This window comes from Boleophthalmus pectinirostris, unplaced genomic scaffold, assembly GCF_026225935.1.
Source record: "Boleophthalmus pectinirostris isolate CB_2022bp ecotype Guang Dong unplaced genomic scaffold, ASM2622593v1 HiC_scaffold_8, whole genome shotgun sequence".
Taxonomy (NCBI): domain Eukaryota; kingdom Metazoa; phylum Chordata; class Actinopteri; order Gobiiformes; family Gobiidae; genus Boleophthalmus; species Boleophthalmus pectinirostris.
Window position 1 is genome coordinate 5,567,570 of NW_026571515.1, and position 23,663 is coordinate 5,591,232.

At 38.9% G+C, this 23,663-nt stretch overlaps 1 protein-coding gene across 1 annotated transcript in view; it reads right to left on the minus strand.

The window, feature by feature from the left end:
* Positions 1 to 11,730: 11,730 nt before the first annotated feature.
* Positions 11,731 to 23,663, minus strand: part of sema3b (sema domain, immunoglobulin domain (Ig), short basic domain, secreted, (semaphorin) 3B) — a 98,324-nt gene continuing 86,391 nt past the window's right edge. Inside the window, exons 12-18 of the mRNA XM_055165714.1 lie at positions 23,278 to 23,497; positions 21,308 to 21,399; positions 21,170 to 21,211; positions 20,318 to 20,475; positions 17,770 to 17,825; positions 15,287 to 15,426; positions 11,731 to 12,398 (exon numbers count right to left, since the gene is read on the minus strand). Coding sequence (XP_055021689.1) covers positions 11,862 to 12,398; positions 15,287 to 15,426; positions 17,770 to 17,825; positions 20,318 to 20,475; positions 21,170 to 21,211; positions 21,308 to 21,399; positions 23,278 to 23,497 — 1,245 coding nt within the window. The 3' untranslated portion in view covers positions 11,731 to 11,861. The remainder of the gene's footprint in view (positions 12,399 to 15,286; positions 15,427 to 17,769; positions 17,826 to 20,317; positions 20,476 to 21,169; positions 21,212 to 21,307; positions 21,400 to 23,277; positions 23,498 to 23,663) is intronic.

The window sequence follows — 23,663 nt, forward strand, 5'->3', positions numbered from 1 at the left end:
TTATTATACATGAATGATTTTGTTAAGTTTTTGTTGTTAAGTTTCTGAGCTTTGAAAAATTAAACTTTTTCATACAAACACAAAGTATGTGTATGTACAAGGGGTGTGCAGAAATATCGAAATATTGATATATCGAATCGTTTAATGTGGTGATACAATATCGATATCATGGGCTGCTGTATTGATATATCGCCAATGGTATTTTTTGGTGTATTTTACTAAATTATTTTGACACATTTGACATTTTCACTGTTTTGATGATTAAAATGTTTGTGTTTCATATTCACTTTGCACAAGAAGTGGTTTAACAAAGACTTTTAGTATCACAGCCATGATTTAGTCATTGTTTTTATTTAACCATTTTGAATCAATTTGAAGTAAATCATATCGAATCTAAAGCTCATTGTATTGAGGTATGTATTGTATCGTGGCCTATGTATCGAGGTATGTATTGTATCGGCAACTTCTTAATGATATCCAGCCCTCGTCTGTACACAAAACTGCACTGTGAACCCAATTTGAGACGTTCTTTGAAAGTAAAAAGGTGAGAGTAGTTCCTCATGTGTGTCTTTGACTACGTTCACACTGCAGCCTATGTGACCTGTATCTGATCTTTTAATGACAGTCTGAACCACACAGATCCGATTTTTTCAAATGCGACCCAGGCCACTTGGATATGTGCTCCTGAAACTGATACATATCTGATCTTTTGACATGCGACTTCAGTCTGAATGGCCAAAGCGCATTCATCCACCTACACGTTATCAACAAGCCACAAATGTACACAAACGTTCTTCTCGTCATACAAAAATTGTTAAGGAACTCCATGTCACTGAAATGAAGCACATCGCTATCCCAACACTCTTGGCTACGTCTCCGCATCCACACGTTCCTTTCAGCAGGCTGCCTCACAAAACGCCACGGCCAAAAACCTCGTCCTTCTCCTTCTCAATCTCCTCTTTAAAACAAGTAAGTTGTTCATGTTCTGGCTCCGGTACGAGAGGAACTTTAAAATCTCCAGGTGCTCAATGCTGCGTCCATGTTTGGACAACTTCCGTAAACACAGAGACGCTCGCTGCGGTTGACGTCGTCGTGTCTCCAGTGCACATGCGGGACACTTTTGGGCTGTTTAACGTTCACACTGGAGATCACATACAAATGGAGTTAATACGATTAACTAAGACTCAGGAGCAGGACCACGGCCCGACCGCCCTCTCCTCCTCACCTGCAAACCACAGCTCACTTCGACCATGCCTCTAATTTCCCGGAAGCTGACATGTAGCAGCATTTCCCATCATCCCAGTTTGTCTCAGCTCACTCGACCCCACCCTTCCACCCTCTATCTTGTTTGTCTTTCAACCATAAGACGCCTACGAGGGGGGTCCCGTTCCGGCTGGGCCAATTGCAGATTGAGACGGAGCCCCCACCTAGAGTCTCAACCCGGCCATCTCCGCCCCTCGTACATCATCAATAAACTTCTTTCGCACTATGTTGTCCTTGGTGTGGTCCTTGCAAGTGAAGTCGCATTTAATTGGAAATGTGAATGACCTCACAAAAACATCGGATTTCACAAAAAAAATCCCTGCAGTCTGAACTTAGCCTTGATATCCACACAGCGCGAGAGTCGAGGTGAAGCTGCAGATGAGTGACAGAGACTCTACTTCATGTGGACTTTATCACCAACTTTTCATGCTTTAAAAATCATGTATCTGACGCTTTGCAACACATTTCACAAATAATAACAACACAGTTTTGACTTGTATCTAAACTAGAAGTGCAGCGCTCTGATATTTTGAACACTTAAAGCGAGTGGTTTTACTGTAGACAGGAAACAGCTGCAGTCTTTGCGATCAGACATTTTAAGTCTCATAAGATTTTATCGCAGGTTTAAAAGTCGTTCAAGACCGAAAAATCCTGTAGTGTGTGGCAGCCTTAAGTCACTCCTTTATACAGTCATTTTTTTAGGGCTGGACACGTTAACGCGTTAACTTTGCGTTAACTACTTAAGTCATTAACGTCTACAATTATTTTAACGCCATTAACGCAGTTTTTATTATTTATTTATTTATTTTATTGTAAATGTCTCTTTTTCACTGGCTTTTATTTTGAAAAAGTTCACCGCGAGCATTTCTTTAAGTTTGAAGTCTTTTCTTTACACTTTTTTCTGACCACGTGAGATGCAACGTGTCTGAGCCTCCGCGAGTCGCGGCCCTGGCCGCGGGCTCCGGCTCCAGCCGGACCAGCCTGAGCTGAGCTTGTTTCTTTAGTTCAGTGCTGGAGTCACTGATTTACCCAGATACCACTGGAAGAAAAACTGTGATTGGTCCATTTCCATTCCATTATATTAACCCTTTGTTTCCCAAGAAATATCAGTCCAAGTTTATAACACTGATCTAGAAATTATTACTAGTGTCGTGTTCATTTCTCACGGCATAAAAAATATTCAATAAATATATTAGTAGTACAAAAGTCCATTCAATATTTTTTCTTGAGCCTTCAGAACACCTTGAAGGCTCTGAGGATTCCCCTGTGAAAGAAATACTGTTTGCACAACAAATGTGTGGCTCTTTCATTTACATTTCCAATAAAAGTGCAGCTATACTCTACTTTTTAATTCATTAATTGGTTTTGCGTATAACATGCGATTAATCGCTCGAATTCATGTGATTAATCGTGATTAATTTTTTTAAATTTTTGCCCAGCCCTACTTTTAATAAATGAGATGAATCATAGAGAAACAAAGCCCCATCGTAAAGTAACTGCATATTTTATTGTGTTAATCCAAAACATCAGACACATTTCACAAAGAGTTTGTACAGTGCACCATGACCTTTCACCTCTGACCTTCCCATGACCTGTCACCAATATTTACACCTTTATTCCCCCCCCAAACCCATTCACTCATTCACGCACTCACTCTCTCACTCTCGCGCTCACAGGGTGCGTCAACAGGAAGTGTCCGGACTCTCTTCAGATCCAAAGTCCTCTTCAGCAGAACCAACACGAAACAGTTATAAGAAAAATAAATTCCACCACAAGAGTTCAGCTTATCTTTGCACATAAATACATAGGAATATTAATAATCGTAATCTACATCGTTGTGCTTTCTCGTCTTGTTTCTGTCCGTCTGTCACCAAAGCAGCACTGTAAAAACATCATGCAATAGACAAGGGGAAAGGGAGACTCAGGTAGCACCACTGGAATAGCTGATAATTAAAGTTCGATCATTTGCACTGTCAGTAAATATTACATTTAAACAGCAGCAGTGAATTCACGAAGAAAGGCGTCATATTGAATCAAACTGTAGCATCATATAACCTAATATCTCTGTAATTACCTCAATTCATTTATTTATTTATTTTTTTTAGGAAAGTGTTAGTTCTGTAATTAAAAAAAAAATTCATTGTCTTGGTATGGGTGCCATTTTGAGGACTTTCGACCAATCAAAAGATAACATTTAGTTTTAGTTTTCTTTACTGCAAGTTTGAATAGTTGGAAAAAGTTTTTGTTCTGAGATTAAAATAAAATAAAATAAAATAAAAAGCTGGCTTTGTTGTCTTAGCATAGGCGCCATTTTGAGGACTTTCGACCAATTAGAAGATAACATTTATTTATTTTTCATTTCATTTTCATTTTTCATTAACTCTAAGTTGGGAAAAGTTTTTATTATTGGGAAAAGTTTTAAATTATTATTTTTATGTCTTGGTATGGGCGCCGCTGAGGACTTTCGACCAATCAAAAGATACTGATTTTTCATTACTCCAAGCTTGAATAGTTGGAAAAGATTTTGTTCTGAGATTAAAATAAAATAAAAGGCTGGTTACAGTGTCTAGGAATCATTTTGAGGATTTTCAACCAATCAGAAGATTTAGTCCTAATTTTTCATTACTCCAAGTTTGAATAGTTGGAAAAGATTTTGCTCTGTAATTCAATAAAATAAAAAGCTGGCTTTATTGTCTTGGTATGGGCGCCATTTTGAGGACTTTTGACCAATCAAAAGATAACATTTAGTCTTTAATTTTCATTACTCCAAGTTATTTTTGTTCCAAAATTTAATTAAAATAAAATGCTGGCTTCAGTATCTTGGTATGGGCGCCATTTTGAGGACTTTCGACCAATTAAAAGATTTAGTTCTTTATTTTTCATTACTCCAAGTTTAAATAATTGCAGTCAAATAAGTAAAATTAAGTAAAATTATAGTATTGTATTTGAATTTTCATTTTGTGCAGCCCAATAGAACAGAAATCAGAAAAGAATATTTATTATAGATTTTTTTGTTTTGTTTGTTTAATTCTGTGCCTCATGATTTTCTTTGTCTTCTTATGCGCGCCATTTTGAGGACTTTCTACCAATCATAGCAGGTAAAATTGAGTATAATTTTTTCATTAGTCTAAAATCCATGAGTAGTTACCATCTTCTTCCAGATTTGAAAAAAAAACTAACAAAAAAACTGACATAATTGACAAATATTCTTCACCCATTTTTACTATTTTGTGAATTCACTGCTGCTGTGACTTGACATTTTTAAGGCTAAAAAAGTGAATTCGCAGTCCAAACTCGTACCGTGTTAAATCCGAACGATATAATAACTATTTAAGGTAGTATTGTAGTGTTATTGTCTCATAATTATTGCATATATTTTGCTGGTGCCTGATTTCAGAGTGTCCCCTTTTTACACACTCCACTCTATCCATTATTACATCATTCAAATAGAAAATAAAAAAACAAAAATTCTACATCTATTGGCCCAAAGTTTGTGAATGAAAACAGACATCTTTTATCTTACAATGCGTGAAAGGATGATCGTGATACCACAGTTGGACACTTGGGGGCGCACACACCGACACAAAGGGGTTACTTTACACAGAATACGCAGATAAGGAAGACTACTTTAAGAGAAGAATGACATCTTTAAGCAGCAAAATTTTGTAACATTTAAAAAAGTGGAAGATTTTTGGAGCAAACAAAAGCCGTGTTTCTGAAGTGTCGAGGAATATTGTTTAAAATGGCATAGAAACGGTAGTAATAGTTGTTATGTAGTATTGAAATTTAGGGATAAAATACTGATTCTGGCCACAAGATATGTTTTTGTGGTTTCTTTAATTTGAATTTGAAGTCTAGTGTCTGTAAATATATGTTTTCATTGCGAGAGAGGGCGAACTGTAACCACAAAGGGTCAGTAAAGATGCAACTGGTGACCGATTTTTGCTATAACATATTGAGAATTTACCCCTGAATGAATTAGAATATTCTTCATCCAACTCACTATTGGGAAATGTAAAGAGAGTGGTAGTACCGTATTTTCTGGACTATAAAGTGCACTTAAAATGCTTCCATTTTCTCAAAAATCAACAGTGCCTCTTATGTATTAATTCTGGTTGTGCTTACTGACCTCGAACCGATTTTATGTGGAACACGGCGCTCAAAAATCTGTCAAAATGTTTTAGTACGACTTTGGTAAACTACGAAGCCGCGCCGCTTGATGGATTGTCAGAGCGTTACGGCTACTGTAGTCAGGAGTCTCGCGGAGTAAAGGGCGAAGTTTAGTTCTGCGTCAGCGCACACTGCCGCTGTCGCCTTGAAACAGAAAGAACACTCATATTCCACTGGGTCGTGTCTTTTAGTCCGACAGAAACTGACTGCATCAGCACACAAGGAGCGAGCTGTTTTTTTTAGTGCTTATAGTTTATGCAAATTAGTCATGTGGTTTTAAGTTTCGTTACTGTAAAATGTAAAAAAATGCGCACAAAGCTGCATTAAACAAATTATTACTCAATGTATATTTGAGTCCTCCTCGTAGGAAATAAAAATCCAAATTTAAATTATCCACCCACATTCACATTCATAATATCACCCAAACAGGGAGGCAATGCCGGGCGAATTACGCCACGATCTGCCAATGGATTGTGGACGCCTGGGCTAAGGGATCAGTCTCAAGTCGGGGTGTAACGATATCCAAGTCTCACGATACGATATCGTCATGGTATGAACCTCACGGTACGATATTTATTGCGATATCGTGGAAAAGCTCACGATATGGTGGTGAGACTCACGATTAGGGATCTAACAATATCCAAATCTCTATGTACGATATTTTCACGATATACATCTCACGGTACGATATTTGTTGCGATATTTTGTGGAGGCAAACAAAGCTGTTAATATGGTACTTTTCCTCTTAAAATGCCTTGACAAGACTAAATTCAAAGACTTAAAGGTGCTTAGAACTGTTATTTCTTCATGTAGTCTACACTGAAATGGAGCAAAGGATCATGGTCTATGTAGTTCCCTCTGTCTTTTTTAGCTATTGCTGCACAACAACTCTTAATTTAAGCAAAAAACCTTGTAATTTGATATATTGTGATGGTCCACGATATTATTGTGAGAACTCTGACGATACGATATCACGATATTTCGGTTATTGTTACGTCTCTAGTCTCAAATGTCATCCGTTTCTTTCGCTTAATGCGCCTTATAATCCAAAAAATACGGTATTTATAGTTTACATAGTAGTAGATTATGAGTAGATATTTTGTCCTCAAATATTTGTTTAATCATTGTTTTTAAAAATATACAATTAAAAAGCTCTAATTACTGTACTTGCCCCGCTGCCTGGGAACCACCAGAAGCATAGATAATAAAAGTTTGTTTACAAAAATGCATAGTAATTATTTTTAGAAACTTGTTTTATTCACATTTTGCTACACTTGCTTTGGGTTTCAGTTTCAGTTACTTTGAGCCGTAGGTGGGGTATGTCCTCGTCTGCTTTATCTCAAGCCTAACACAAGGGGGCGTAGTAGAGTCACTAATTTCTTCAGAAACACGGCCGTCGTGAAATGCATATTAGTTTGAGCCCGTCGTCACCATTTCTCTATCCTTTTCTGATTTGCATATATTAATATCTTACAAAAACAGTGTCAAAAAAGCGAAGTGGTTCCGTTACTTTATCCACTACAAACTCATAAATACCATGCGAATATCCTAGAGACTTTTTAAGATCGGCCCGGAAATGGGAGTCGTAAGTCTGTTCTCAAATCCTTCCGTACAAGGTTCAAATTTTTAAAGGCGCATTGCGTAAGTTTTCTGCTGGAGGCTCCGTCAAACGCTTTTCTCCGAGGAAATGCTATTAATGCGGCTGGAATGTTTCACAGTTTGGCATTAAACCTTTCTAATTTCATGGACCCCAAACCAGACTACTTTAAGTTACAGGTCAGATCTGTGGAGAGGCGATGCTGCTCAGAGTCAAAATGTGTTTTTCTAAGTATTTTTGAGCTGTAAAATCCACCTGTAATTGAATAAATGTAAAGTAGAGCTGTTTAAAGTCACACTGTGGAACATTCCAGGCAAAATATGAATAGCATATCCATAGAAACAAGCAGGTGACAGACCCCGAAACCAAAAAGCTACATAGTGCATCTTTAATGGTTAAATTAAGGCAATAAATACTAAAATCTAAATTTAGAAGATTGTACAAGTGTTACATAGACTAAGTTGGGTTATAATGTATATTTTTCTATTTTAAGTTAGAACACGTGAAATCCCAAAGTGACCAAAAGAACGTTTAAAAGCTCTAAGAATGTATAATATGTGTTCTTTAAAGATGGACAGTGCAGATTTATAACACGGGTGCTTGTTTGTTTGTTTCACTATTTCATAAAGTTTTTAAACATCCTACAAACGGTTACTAAGGCTGAACGATCTATCGGTTTGAACTGAAAATTGCGATCTCAGACAACACGGTTTAGGGAGCGTCAAAGCTGCGTTTTTTCGCAGTGCTCCTAAAGCCCAATTTATGGATCTGCTTCGAGGTCAGTGCGCCGCGAAGTAATTCCCTGCCGCAAGTCTAGGAGGCGAGGACTTAAACGTGGCGTTCGAGTAAAGTTTAACATGAACCATCTCCAACGCGATAGAAGCACAGAACAGACTCACCATCAGCAGAACATCCCTCTGTCACAGAAAAAAACACTCATATTCCACCGAGTCGTGTCCTTTAGTCCGACAGAAGCTGAACCGCATCAGCGCACAAGGAGCGAGCTGTTTTTATCAGCGCTTATAGTTTATGCAAATTAGCCATGCGGTTTTAAGTTTCGTTTCCGTAAAATGTAAACAAGTGCGCGCAAAGCTGTATATTGAAAGAAAGGAAAGCGGAGTACGGGGAATGTACGTAGAGCGGTGGTGGAGAGGACCAATCACAGCCCTTATTGTCTGCGTCGCTTCCCCTGCTGTCTGCATCGTTTTGACTCGTAGGTATAAAATTTCGAAGGTGCACGTCGGTCGATGCAGACGGTATGAGTGGCGGGTTCACGTTAACGAAGACTCTCTGAATCGTGAGGCAGACGATTTGATGCTGGACCGTAAAACTGGGCTTTACGGTCCAGCGTCAAATCATCGGTGCAGGAATATGGTATGATGTAAGTTTCTGTGATGTTTCCAAAAGTTCATGCGCACTGAAACTTGATTTGGAAAAATAAAAAATAAAAATGCGGATGAAATCAAAATCGCAAGATCTGCCAATTCAGTTCAATTTTTTCTTAAAATCGTTCAGCCCTAATTGTTTCTCGTAAAATATACTTTGACCACACTTTAAACTGACAAGGTCTCCACTTCCAGGGATTAAGTTTTAAAGGTAATCCATGAAAATGTTATTAATCTACCTGGAATGTTCCATGGTATGACTTTAAACGTTTCCATTTAGCATTTGTCCATTACGGGTGTTTCTGTTGCTCAAAAATACAATAATTCCTTCTGTGAATAGGGGCGACTCTCCACAGATCTGACTTGTAATGAAGCGTAGTGCTGTAACCTGCTTGTTTCCTTTGTGATACGTACAGTGGGTTTAATCAATGCTTTGGAACATTCTAGACAAAGCAATAACATTTCTATGGAGACAACCTGAAGTTACAAATAAATCTATGCTCTGTCCATCTTTATATAACCATCGTAAACCACATTTTTAAACAGGTAAAAAGCAGCTGGAGATTAAATATGAGTTCAATTCTGCTTCAGTCTGTCCCACCGTAAGTAACCAATAATTCCCTCTTTTCGATCCACCTTCCAGTAAAACCTGTAAACCCCACTTCAGTCTCTGATATCCTGCAAACACAATCTCCTCCTCCTCTTCTTCAGTCTTACGTAAGTCCGAATCCGTTTGATCCAGATGCAGTGATCCAGATGTGTCCACGAGTGCTGGTCTAAAACGTGCACAGAAATGAACGGATGAAACGTGGTCCGTCGGGTTCACCAGTCGCAAATGTAGAGCTAGTTTGGAGCTATAAGTGTGTTCTGTTCTATAAGAGCTTAGATTATGCTATTTTTCTGATCTACAGTGTGTTATGATGTTGTTCAGCTGGAGAAACGAAGCCTGGATCTTGTTTCTTCGGGCAAAAACTAACCACTATGCAACACATCGCCTTAAAGCGCCTGTAGAGGCTTTGTACTGTCACGTGACCCCTATAGCAACGGTACCTACGCCGCCATGACACCGGGAACACTATGTGATTGACTTCAGCAGCATCGGAGAAACATGGGCAGGTTTTGTTGTGTATTTGGTTGTTCTAGACGCTCTGAAAGGGATAAAACGATTCATTTCTTCACTGTTCCTCTGGAAATTACTCATATCATGACATTTCGGTTATTGTTACATCCCTGCCAGTAGATGTATCGTTTAAGTGGCTCTTGAGGTCGAAATAAGACTGTTGCGTGCTTTCTGTATTTAATTAGAAAGCGTTTTATTGTCCGGTAATCAGGAAGTGCGTGTTATGTTTATGTTTTTAGACTTTTAGACGAAAATTATCTCACAAACCTAAGCGTTATTTCAACTGTTGTATGTGATGTGTAGCTTATACTGCTAAATTTCAATTCCAAACTGGCTCTTCTCGTGCCTTGGCGAATTTCATCTTCCAGTTTTGTCCATTTGTACCGTGTTCATGTCTTTTGTGAAAGAAAAAACGAAAAAAAAAAAATCCATCTTTTTTTTTTTTTTTTTTTTTTTTGACTACCTCCAACCTCCGCGCATTGTCCCTCCCGTGTTTCCGTCCGTCTCCATTTCGTGAGATTATTGCCCATATTTTTTCAGGTGTTCGTCGTCACCTTCAGTCAAAACGCCACAGTGAAAAGTGTAAAGGGAACGTGCACAATCCGTCCGGGCTCTAAGGCAGCACATGCAGGGGTCATCTGGGGTCAGACGTGGGCTCAAGGGGTCAAACGTTCGTACCGTAGAAGGAGAAACATCCAAAGATTAAATTACAAGAAGAGGTGCTGTGTTTGAGTGGAGGAGCGAGACGTGGAGGAGAGACGGGAAACTGGACGGCGCTTCGGTCAGTTTAACATCCCCTGCTGGTCAATGTTGGTACTGCAACTACTAAAAAAAGCACATTTACCAATTAATATTTGTACTAATCATAGGTTGTAGACTTAAATGTGCTAATTTGAACTTTTTTTAATGGATCATATTGTCTCGATTTAACTGCATTGCCTGGAATGTTCCACAATATGGCATTAAACTTTCATATATTCAATTACGTTTTATTAATTGTCAAAAACACCACATATCCAGCAAAATTCACTCTTACTGTGAGAGGTAGGGGTGTGTAAAAAATATCAAAATATCGCTTAACGTGATGATACAGTATCGATACCGTGGGCTGCTGTATCGATATATCGCCAAGAGTATTTTTTGGGGATATCTCACGCAGTTATTTACAGTTCTGTTGCTTGTTTAGAGAAACTTTGCACAAGAAGTCGTTTAACAAAGACTTTAAGTGTCACAGCCGTGATTTATTTTTGTTGAATCGTACTGAATCGTTTTGAAATATATCGTATCAAATCAAAAGTGCACTGTATTGAGATATGTATCGTATCATGGCCTGTGTATCGAGGTATGTATCGTATCGGTAACTTCTTAATGATACCCAGCCCTAGTGAGAGGAGTCACCTTTCTAAACCCGTGTGTCATTCCTTCATTCGTTTTTCAAAATAACCCCAAAAAAAAAACAATGATTTTCTTCATTATTTGTCTCCAAATCCAAAATGAAAAAAACAGATAACGATTCATTTTTTCAGTTTTTGATTTTGTGTTTAAATGAATAATGGAAAAAACGGATAACAGCCGGGACCAGACCAGAGACTGGAACCAGACCAGGACTGAGACCAGGACTGAGACCAGGACTGAGACCAGGGACTGAGATCAGGACTGAGACTGGAACCAGACCAGGACTGACAATGGTTTAGTTCTGGTTTAGTCATGTTTTAGTCCTGATTCAGTCCTGGTTCTGTCCGTATGCGGCGAAAAAGTCCAGCATCGCAGTCACGGAAGTCACATAAACGGGAAATCCTTTCCATTTATACTTTATACTTTATCCTTTCCATTATTCATTTAAACACAAAATCAAAAACTGAAAAAACAAATCATTATCTGTTTTTTCATTTTGGTTTTGAAGACAAACAATGAAGAAAATTGTTGTTTTTTTCGTTTTCTTATTTTTGGTTTTATATTGAAAAACGAACGAATGAATGATTTTTCTACATATTCGACCTCTAATTTTACATGCTTGGTTCCATGGAGATCTGATAGGTTTAAATACTATACTGTGGAACATTCCAGGTAAAGCAATAACATCTTCATGGAGACAAGAAGGTCTGCGGAGCCTCCAGAAAAGATCAAATCAGAAACTTTTTACCATAGTTGAAAATACCACTGTTTAACCAGCAGAGTTTTAAATTTAAACTGAGTGAAGCTTTGTTCCGACAGTGGTCACGTTGTGTCCAGCTCCTCCCTCTCCTCCACAGTTTCACTCTTGAGTTCTGTCTCAGTCTCTGCTCCTGTCTTTAGTCTCTCTCTCCCTCCCCCATTTCTCTCATCTTCATTCCCCGGCCGAGCGAGGCGTGCGCGGGTTCGATTTCCCCTCGTGCGTTCTCCTGTTCCTGCCTTTCCGAATCTCCTGCAGATGCTTCCACTTCTTATTATTGGGCCTGTTCACCGTGACCTGCCCCGGAGCTCCCCCCGCTGGCTGCGCGGCCGAGTGGTCTTTGCCTACGTTTCCCACGGTGCCTTTCTCCGTCGTGTGCTGGTTAGTGGCCTGTTTGCGCGCCCACACCTGTTCGCAGATCTGGTCGACGGTGCTGAGGTTGGGGTGGTCCACGAGCTGCATGAAGTCGCGGTACCACAGCTTCTGATTGGTGGAGGGGTGCGAGTGGGCGGGGTTAGGGGAGCGGGGGTCCAGTTTGGAGGGGGGGTCCTGCGGCGCGGCGGTGGGGACGACCTCGAGGGTGATTCCGAGCAGGGTCTGGGTGAAGCCGTGCTCCATGGCGTGGCACTGGTACAGGCCCAGGTCGCGCTTTAAAACCCGGCGGATCAACAGCCCGCGGTCGGTCTGAAGGATTCGGTCGTCCAGACGCACCTGACGGAGACAAACACAACAACACGGTGAATAAAAGCGTCTAAAGGTGCACTGTGGAACTTTTCTGGTGGTCCGTCAAATGCTTCTCTCAATGAAGATGTTATTGCTTTGTCTGGAATGTTTCACAGTATCGTATTAAATCTTTCTATCTTCATGGAGATCAGACCAAGTTACAGGTCAGATCTGTCTCTCTAATGTTTCTCTAGGTATTTTTTCATTCTGTGGAAAAATCAAGGCTGATCTTAAAAGGACAGTCCAGAATTTTGGACATAGGGCCTCATTTCCTAGTGAGCCAGAGTGTCGGAGGCGTGTGGAGACACTTTTTTAAATATTCCATCCACAGTGTTGGGGAGTAACAGATTACATGTACCGGAGTTATGTAATCAGAGTACAAATTATGAGTAACTGTATTCAGTTACAGTTACTGTTTCAGTGAGTGGTAATTGGATTACAGTTACTTTGTTGAAATAAATGGATTACACAGAGGTATTTTCCTGTTTTCACATTTTGGGCTATTCCATTTTTTGTTTTGTTTTGTTTTGTTTGGTAATTCCACTCATTGCCGGACACTAAACCAGGTCTAAACCAGATCTAAAACCAGGACTAAACTCAGGTCCAAACCAGTTCTAAACCTGGTCTAAACTAGGTCTAAACCAGGAATAAACCAGGACTAAACCATGCTGTGTGGACGTGTCTCCTCTTCTATCAATAATATTTTTTATGTGGTTAAGTAAAGTCTGGGCTTTTTATTTTCTTTTAGCAGACAAAAAGTCTTATGTGAAGATTTCCTCGCCTTTGCTTCTCTACAGCAAATCAAGTAATCCAAAGTATTCAGATTACGTTACTCACTTTAAGTAATTTAATGGATTACATTACAAACTACATTTTGGGGTATGTAATCTGTAATCTGTAGGGGAATACATTTAGTATTGTATTAGAATACAAGTAACACTCCCAACACTGTCCATCCAGTCCTTGTATTTGCAGAGGTCGTTGGTGCTAGACTAGTGCATGTCAATGGTCATAGTTATCCTGCCACTAAAAACAGTCTTACCCACTCCACAAAACACCCGAAGCAAAACTATTATTACACCAGACTGTCGATGTGAATGTCTGTGTTGATAGAATAATTGTAGATGTAAAACCAGCCTTGCATTTGAAGGATTTACATCTGAGCAGCAGCAGCAGCGAGTTGTGCATGCAGCAATTCACGCGATGCAAGGTTAGATTTATTTCAAACATTATTCTATCAACACAGACATTCACATCGACAGTCTGGTGTAATAATAGATTTGCTTCGGGTGTTTTGTGGAGTGGATAAGACTGTTTTTAGTGACAGGAGAACTATGACCATTGACAATGACGACCTCTGCAAATACAAGGACTCGATGGAATATTTTAAAAAGTGTCTCCACACGTCTCCAACACTCTGGCTCACTAGGAAATAAGGCCCTTTGTCCAAACTTCCGGACTGTCCCTTTAAAGGAAAATATCTAGAGGAACAAGCAGGTGACGGACCACCAGCCAAAAAGTTACATAGTGCATGTTTAAATAAATCCCCAGTTCTAACTAAAAAGATGAGAGATGAAGTGTTCAAGTGTTACCGCCCCAGGCCTGCAGTTCTTAGAGTTTTGTGTGTGTTTTAATTCCATTCCTGTCCCCGTGAATTCCTGCTGTGAGAGCCCTGGTCCGTGATTGGTGGATTAGTTCTACACCTGGCCAATCCTGCCTCACCTCCAGCCTCCTCCTCCTGTTTAAGGAGATTACCAGCACCTGTGTTTTGTGTTTGTGTTCGTGTGTGTAGTTTTGTTCTGTTTTGTGTTGTTTTTGTTTTGTTCTGTTTTGTGCTGTTTTGTTGAATATTAAAGGAACGACAATTCCACTGAGACAAGCGGGAGGAGGCCCTGGTCAAGGCAAATCGGAGTCAGGTTTGTGGAGTTGCAAGCCGTTGTTTTTCAGCTCAATAAAAACATGCTGGTAACACTTTATAATAACTACACCTTATTTAGCCTTAATAAAGCATGAACAAAGACTTAATAAATAATGAACAAAGGCTTAATTAATAATGATTCACGCTTAGTAAATGCTTAATAAAGGATAATTACTCTTCACTTTAGAAAAGCTCTCAAAAAGACTTAATTCAGGCATCTGTTATCATTGCATCATTAATAAATCATTCTCTCGTAGCTTACTAATCATTCATAAATGCTCAAATTTGTATTTAAATATGCATTTACAAATGCACACACAAATGGTTAGTTCATGAGTAATTAATTATGAAATAATTATGAGTAACTATTTACAGCACAGGCAAGTTAAGTGCTAATTAAGGTAGTAATTAAGCATTTACTAAGCATTAATCATTATCAATTAAGTCTTTGTTCATTATTAATTAAGTCTTTGTTCATGCTTTATTAAGGCTAAATAAGGTGTAGTTATTATAAAGTGTTACCCACATGCTGTTTATTTTTATCTATAGCTGAAAAGTTACAGAGTGGGGCTTTAGATTTGCTTCACCTTTTCCATTGTAGATAATCCAGATTTTATGTTGTGCTCATATCAAACTTTTCCTTTGTAGATAAGCAAAACCTAAATGTCTTCTCAGTGTCTCGGAGTCGGGAGAAACTAAGAGACATGAACCTCTTCTTGATCGTTGGGTTGGTCCAAACTAGTTTTATCTGTTTGTGCATCTACTGTGAACTAGTGAGGGTGAAAATGTAGGTGTCATACCCACCTCGTAACTTATTTAGACTTAGACAATCTTTAATGATCCACAAGAGAAATTATTTGACCTATTTAATATATTAATTTAATCTGTTTATTCAGTCTATTCATTATCTGTTCTTTTTGAGCTGTCTGGTTTAATCTCTCTTCGGTGTCTTTCTCACCTCTTCTCTCTGGCTCTGGGGCGTTCTCTGATACGTCCACGTGACCTGAGCCTGCAGAGACTTGGGGATACACTCCAGGAAGGTGCTGCTGCCGTCCACAGCGTACAGCTTCCTCTCGGAGACGCGGTGCTTATGGTGGTCTGTAGGGGGCAGCAGAGGACAGCACATGAGACGCCACTACGACTGAGAGGCATAGGAAAAAACTGTTACTATCACTTAAGGAAGGGAAGTTGTCTTTACTACAGACTGTACTTAAAATATTATCTTGTGTCCAATTGTTACTACATCTGCGAAAATACTGCAGCATATGTTGTTCTATCTACTGTTGTCACGATACAATAATTTCGATACTAAGAAACAGACTCAATACCAATTCTGATTCCATGATGATTATAAAAACTATATTTCTTTACTTTATTTAGCCAACAGCATGTGATTTTATAATTAAATAATAGTACTTTCTTTTATATTACGATGTGGTCTTATATCTGTGTGATCCCACAGCTGTCCATGTAGGTTCCAAGATTCCACAGTGGTCCATGTTCGGAAACTCCTTTTTGTCTTGAATGTGACTTTTTTTAATATTGATACCTGCTCAAATGAGTATTTAGTTTCAGTGCTTGTTTTAGTAGCGATTAGTAACTGATTTTCAATACTTAACTTACTACACAGCCCTAGTTCTATCACATAATACCAGAACGTGCTATTTTTGATCCAGACTATTACCGTATTTTTCGGACTATAAGTCGCAGTTTTTTTCACGGTTTAGGTGGTCCTGCGACTTATACACCGATGCGACTTATATATTAAAATTCTCAAACTGACAGCCGCGAGAGGCTCTAGGCTTGTGTATCAGTTTTCTGTGCATGTCTCCTGCAGAAAAAGCCACTGTCCTGCTTCAAGTAGTGAAATATGCCACAGAAAACAGTAATCAAGCAGCAGAAAGAAAGTTTGGAGTGAGCGAGAAACTTATGAGGGACTGGCAAAAAGTGGGGATGGAGAGAACAGCTTAACGGAAACCGGGCGGGTGCACCATGAAACTTTCCTGGAACGTCACTGAGTGAATCGACAAAGCCTGAACTTCAATGACAACCGAAACCATCCTGTCGGGATTCAGAAAGGCTGGAATAATTCTAACTGGAACTGATGCTGAGTCTGACCACAGCTACACAGAAGAGGAAGCGGTGCTCTGTTTACATCATGGGTCTACGGTTTATCTCCGGAGGTCGCGCAGAAGTGACACCGATGATGAAGAATGCAATGGATTTAGTGATTTGGAGTGAGATCGAGAGTTTGGTAAACTTATGGTTTTTTTACTATAATTATCTAAATAACTGTTCATATGTTACGTTAACATAATTAACGCCTATTCAGCCTGTTGTTCTCTATTCTGTTGTTTTTACTATAACTTGCCTTTCAAGGTGAAATGTCGGTTCCTGTTCTCTGATTTTATAAAATACATTTCCCAAAAAAAGCTTATAGTCCGGTGCGACTTATAGATGTTTTTTTCTTCTTCGTTGTGCATTTTTTGGCTGGTCAGGAAAATACAGTACTTGTCTAAATCATTCAAAAACTATTCAGGAAAGGTTCATTTTTGTTCTGTGAATGTGACTTTTTTAATATTTATACCTGCTCAAATGAATATCTAGTTTTGATATTAATTTTACAAGCGATTAGTATCTGATTTTCAATACTTTACATACTACACAGCCCTAGTTCTATCACAAAACACTAGGACATGCTGTGTTTGATATTATTCACCTCAAATGTTTACTCTTTTGGCAGTCTCCATACATTTAGTGGACCTCATCAATAATTGTCTCAGTTATAATGTAATAATATATTTAACTATTAATCATAGCTGCTTTTTATCACAATATTGGTATAAATTAGGTCCCATTCATTAAATTATTTGGCCACTTTTTGCATAAAACAATCACCGAGTTAACAAAGTGCCACTTGAAGTCCCAATGTAAAGTATGTGTAACGGCCCAGTGGAACCTGACACAGTGTGGCGGTGCTGTGGGGGTGAAAGGTCAGAGGTCGTGCGCTGAAAAGGGGTCTTTGTTCAGATTAACGTGTTCTCAGCTACAAAGAGTTCACAGTTTTCTAAGAATCTCACTGATGAGTTTGAAATTTGCCGAGTCAGATTTGATACAATAACTACTTGTATTGGGTTTATGCGTCATGCAGTGAATATACGGTCACATGAACAAATGATATACAATAAAGTGAGTCATTTTATATGATTCAGAACTAATACTGTGGACTACTATTACCATCTTATCCTATTGCTCTAAACACCAATGTGACCGCCAAGTTGTTTTAAAGGCATATATTACACAAAATTGACTCAAAACACAACTTCAGGTTTGTTCGTGATGAGAAAACAACATTAAAACACAGATCCGAAAATAGCGTAATATCGGCTTTTTAATGAATGACAACTGAACTGAACAAAGTACTATATTGTGAGCTCATACCTCCAGAGCAGAGCGTGTTGGGGTCTCCATTTCTCACATCCTGTCTTCGGAAACGTCTGAAAAACAGAAAGACAAAACACAAGTCAGGATCACCTAAACTGGAAGGATTTGTGATTAAACTTCTGGAAGAAACCCAACACCCTGACATAATAGAGCATGAAAACCTGACAAAGAAAGAAAGCTCAAAGACTTAGAAATGTCAAGTGTAAAAGTTGTAGTAGTACTAGGTTAAGTAGTAATAATATTAGTAGTATAATGATGGGGGTAGTATTTATAGTAGTAAGCCAAGGGTCTCCAACCTTTTTCTTCCAGTGAGCTACAAAAAAAAAAAGCCAAAGAGCTACTTATTTTAGTGGTTATAAGGAACTGAGAATAGGAAAGCCTTAGATAGGAAACAATAGATACTTATAAAACACAAACCTTTATCCATCATTTAGTGCACAAAGTTTAGGGTGACCCAATTTTCAAAAATAAAAAACTGGGACATCCCCAGGTTTTTGGTGGTTGGTAAAATTGTGAAATGACTGTGAAATTAGGGAAAATTGACCAAGACCATTCATGACTAACACGTGAGTCAGTATAGTCACATTTCCTTTGTGTTTTAGTCATTTTTAAGCAGCTTTTTTGTATTTTATATAAACAAACAATTTGTGCCGTCTTTATTGTTGGCGGGGATCAGATTGGTCAGAAATGAGGACACCTGTGACATTTCTTGTATAAAACTGGGACAAATCACTGGTTTTGTATAAATCTGCTGGGACAGGGGACACAGGACTCAAAACTGGAACTGTCCGGGGAAATAGGGACATCTGGTCACCCTAATAAAGTTAGGCATCAAAATTATACATTTACAATGGTAGTTCATCATATTTGAGCCATTCAACACAATAAGTATAATTCAAAAATCCCTTGGTGAGCTACTTGGGAGGAGGAGGAGAGCTACTAGTAGCTCCTGAGCTGCAGGTTGGAGACTCCTGTAGTTGGCCTATTCTAACTCTGAGCATTGGACAAGTATCTTTTACACAGACACTTAACCAGGCACAGTAGATATGATAATCGTATAGTAGTATTAATATTACTTACTAGTATTGTATATTAGTATCTTGTACACAAGTTCCTATCCTGGGTGCAGTCAGGTTAGCAGAAGTACAGTAATAGTAGTGGTATTACCTCTTTGAAGTAGGTTAAGTATCCTGTACACCAGATACTTAAACAGGCACAGTAGAATTAGAAGTAGTATAGTGGTCACAGTAGTAGTATTATCTTTTAGTACTGGGTAAGTATTTCGTATAGACGGTCCCGTCCCAGGCGATGTGGAGTTAGTAGTATTACAGTACAAATAGTGAAAGCAGTATTACCTCTTAGTATTGGGTAAGTATCTTGTACAGAGGGCCCCATCCCAAGCAATGTGGTGTTAGTGGCTTTATAGTACTATAGTAGTGACAGTATTAACTCTTATTATTGGGTAAGTATCTTGTATAGAAGGTCCCGTCCCAGGTGATGTGGAGTTAGAAGTATTATAGTATTATAGTACTAATAGTAGTAGTAGTACACAGCAGCAAAACTGGAGGGTTAAAATTTTAGGGTAAAATATTTCAGAGTTGTTTTTTAACACCAAAAGTGTTATTTTAACTATCTGAAAGTTAAATGGGGGTTCGAGTTGGAGTTATTTGCCAGAGTTGATGTGGTTGAGGTTAAATTCAACTTCCTCTAGTGTTAATTCAACCTCTCTTAGTGTTAATTTGGCTCCTCCCATTAAACACTTCAAACTCTTGCGAGAGAAGACCAGTTTGAACCAGTTTTGTACATAATTTCATCTTAAATTAACTAAAATAAAGTAAAAAATAAAATAAAACACCTCTGTGTGTTGTTTAGCTAAATCAGGATAATCCTACAAAGTGTTATCTGTTTACTCTCAAAACATTAATATAACTCTTGATTTCGGGGTTAAACAGGAACTTTGGTCCAGTGTTGCTTAATTAACAGTTCCAAAAATGTTAAATTAACTCTGGAACAGATTGGACTCATATAAACTCTGAGAAAATGTCAAAGTTGATTCTGTGAGAGTCAATTTTAACACTCCACTTTTTACTGTGTAGTATCACCTCTTATTGGTAAGTATCTTGTACAGGGGGTCCCGTCCCGTCTCACTCTGCAGTCAGTATTATAGTAGTAACCAGGCCCATCGACAGTAATTTGGGGGCCCATGGCAAGAAGCTTTACATGGGCCCCACTCTAATATAAATGAATAAGAAGAGGGTCCAGTTCTGGGCTTCTAAAACCCTGCGGCCCAAGACAACAGATCCCATTGTCTGCTGACCTGGTACTAACAGTGATTACCTCTTAGTATTGGGTAAGTATCGTGTGCAGGAGGTCCCGTCCCAGGCAAAGTGGAGTTAGTAGTCTTACAGTACTAACAGTAGTGACAGTGATTGCAGTATTACCTCTTAGTATTGGGTAAGTATCGTGTGCAGGAGGTCCCGTCCCAGGCAAAGTGGAGTTAGTAGTCTTACAGTACTAACAGTAGTGACAGTGATTGCAGTATTACCTCTTAGTATTGGGTAAGTATCGTGTGCAGGAGGTCCCGTCCCAGGCGCAGTAGGGGTCCCGGGCGAGGCAGCACTCGGCGCAGGCTTTTCCGTAAACACTGCAGCGATGGAGAGGCACCTGAGCCAGCCCAGTGTCCGAGCCCACGTACAGCTGTTGCTATGGATACAAAGCACAACGTGGATTTTAATATTCAAATGTACCACAATATATTTACATCGAGTTCTGGCCTTGAGAGTGTTGTTAATCTGTCTAATCTGTGTTCACTAAAGGTGCATTGTGTAACATTTCTGGTGGAGGGTCCGTTAAATGTAAATGCTTTTCTCCATGGAGATGATATTGCTTTGTTTGAAATGTTTCACAGTATGGTATTAAACCTTTCTGTATTCGTGGAAACCAAACCAGACCAAGTTACAGGTCAGATGTGTGGAGAGGCGACTCTGTTCACAGTGTAAATGTCTGTTTTTCAAGGTATTTTTGAGTTATAAAACCACCTGTAATTGAATAAATGTAAGGCAGAGCTGTTTAATGTCATACTGTGGAACATTCCAGGCAGAGCAATGACATCTCCATAGAAACAAGCAGCTGACAGATCCATAACCAAAAAGTTACATAGCGCACCTTTAAGTGTCCCGACTAAAATAAATAAATAAATAATAATAATAAATACTGAAAATAAAAATAAATGTAAATAAAATACTAAATAAAATAAATACAAAAATGCTAATAAAACATACTAAAAAATATTATAAAAAAATACTTAAAATAGTAATTAAAAAATACTAATAATACTAAAATACTAATAATACAAAAATACTAATAATACGAAATAAAAATAAATACTTAATTTTACCCGTTTAGAGGAGATCTGCATGTTGATGATTGCCGAGTTGTCCTGAAGGGGAAAAAAAAATTCACATTTCCATTTAGCCTTCAAAGCTTTCACTGTACAATATTATAAGGACTTGAACAAATTGAATTTGAGTCTGACCTTAAAAACTTCCAGCTCCTCCAGTAACAGCTCCTCCATGTTGTTCCAACTCTCTTTGGGAACACTGATCACCTTCAACACTGTCCCTTTGTCTGGAAAACATGAAACAATTTTAAAACCAATCTTTTAAATGTAAAACAAAAGCACATTTGGGGCTAAATTAGAGACGCTGTATCTTATTTTTACCGTCTTAAAACCGTGAAAAACAGAATTAGTTCAAGCTTATTCTTAATTTGTTATTGGATTCCTAATTATTCACGGCATTGATTTTATAAGCGCTTTTCACAGCTCTCAGAGGCCAGAGCGGAGTTTTGACGTCACTCTTATTATACTAACAGCAATTAGCGTGGTAACAACCTGTTATTGCCCGATTTTTCAAACTGCACGTGTGTGTGCCCAGATACAGCGGAGCAAGCGCGGAAGTAGAAAATTTACTCTCAAAGTCCATGTTTTTAAAAGGCTATAGTTTTTCTCATCTATGTTATAATGTTTCCTCGACGTACCTGGAGTTTTGTTTGGTTTAATTTACACACACACAAATTATTTGGGCTGCATATTTGGGCTCAGTTCTTCTCTCAAACAGAAAACACTGTCGTAATAGAGGCTTTGTACCGTCACGTGACCCCTATACCAACAGTACCTACGCCGCCATGACACCGGGCACACTATGTCATTGACTTCAGCAGCATCGGAGAAACATGGGCAGGTTTTGTTGTGTATTTGGTTGTTCTAGACGCTCTGAAAGGGATAAAACGATTCGTTTCTTCACTGTTCCTCTGGAAATTACTCATCAGGAGCTCAAACAAGGGAATTATCGAAAAAAAAGACGCAGATTATGGCTAGCAAAAATAAACCGCGAAGAGATTTCCAATGGTACCATCAAGTCACCCAAAGTTTCATCAAGGTATTTGCTATTTAAATTGTTTCATAGTTTATTTAATGAAAGAAGCACATTTACTGAACTAAAATGTCATTAATTTATCCAGGAAAACCTGCACTAGTTTACGATTCAACGAACCCACACTGGGCTCCTATGATCAACATGACGCACGAGTCGAAGAGTCTGTGAGCCGAACCTCGAAAGAATCGACCATGAAAAGATCCTCGTGAACATTAGAAAGATCCGCTCGCAAAAAGAGATTAATTCTAGAAGACATAGTTGTGGATAAACAAGACAATAAAGAAAACATGGGTCCTACGACGAGTGACATGTTTATATGTGCGCTGGAAGATACAGTTTCTACTGCCACTCACACTGCAAATGTTTTCTTTTTACATTTTAGTTCAGTAAATGTGCTTCTCTCATTAAATAAACTATGAAACAATTTAAATAGCAAATACCTTGATGAAAGTGACATGAGTGTGTCTTGATGGTACCACAGGAAATCTCTTCGCGGTTTATGTTCTCTAGACATAATTCCTGTTTTTTTTTTTTTGATAATTCCCTTTGTTGGAGCTCCTGATGAGTAATTTCCAGAGGAACAGTGAAGAAATGATTCGTTTTATCCCGTTCAGAGCGTCTAGAACAACCAAATACACAACAAAACCTGCCCATGTTTCTCCGATGCTGCTGAAGTCAATGACATAGTGTGCCCGGTGTCATGGCGGCGTAAGTACCGTTGCTATAGGGGTCACGTGACGGTGCAAAGCCTCTATAAAGGAAGTGCTCCAATGTGTTTTTAAATTCTATGCACCTTCACTAGAATCATTTGGATCATTTCAGCCCAGGAATTCAAATTCTCTACTAAACAACAAGTAGAAGATCGTTGTTAACTTGAAATCTACCACTACTACAAGAAGGAACAGATATTTTTGAGCTTTGAAGATGTAGACAGACTAATACTAAAGGTTTGTTTTTCTTATTTTGACACTAAGAGCTGCTTTTGTAACATCTACGGTGGCAAAAATGTTTTACTTTATTACCTGACAGTATGGCCCCATGAATGTATTTGTAAGACCTAAACTGGTACCTGTCCCGATGAACATGACGTCATACTGTCCGTCGGCGGCGTTGACCCGGTCCACGGCTAACTGGGTGAAGCTGTAGTCCACGTTGGTCCGGACAAAGACGGGTTTGCGGTTCAGGGGGTAGACCGGGTTGTACATGAGCGGGTGGTGCCGGGCAAACTGGATCACCTCGTCTGGGAATCCTTTGGTCGACTCGAAACTGCCAAATGTCTTACTGGGACACTGGGGAAAACAGAAAGAGTATGAAGCAAGACTGAACCGGGACTGGACCGGGACTGGACCGGGACTGAACCAGGACTAAACCAGGACTGGACCGGGACAGAACCAGGGTCGAACCAGGACTGAAGCAGGAATAAACCGGGACTGAACCGGGACTGAACCAGGACTA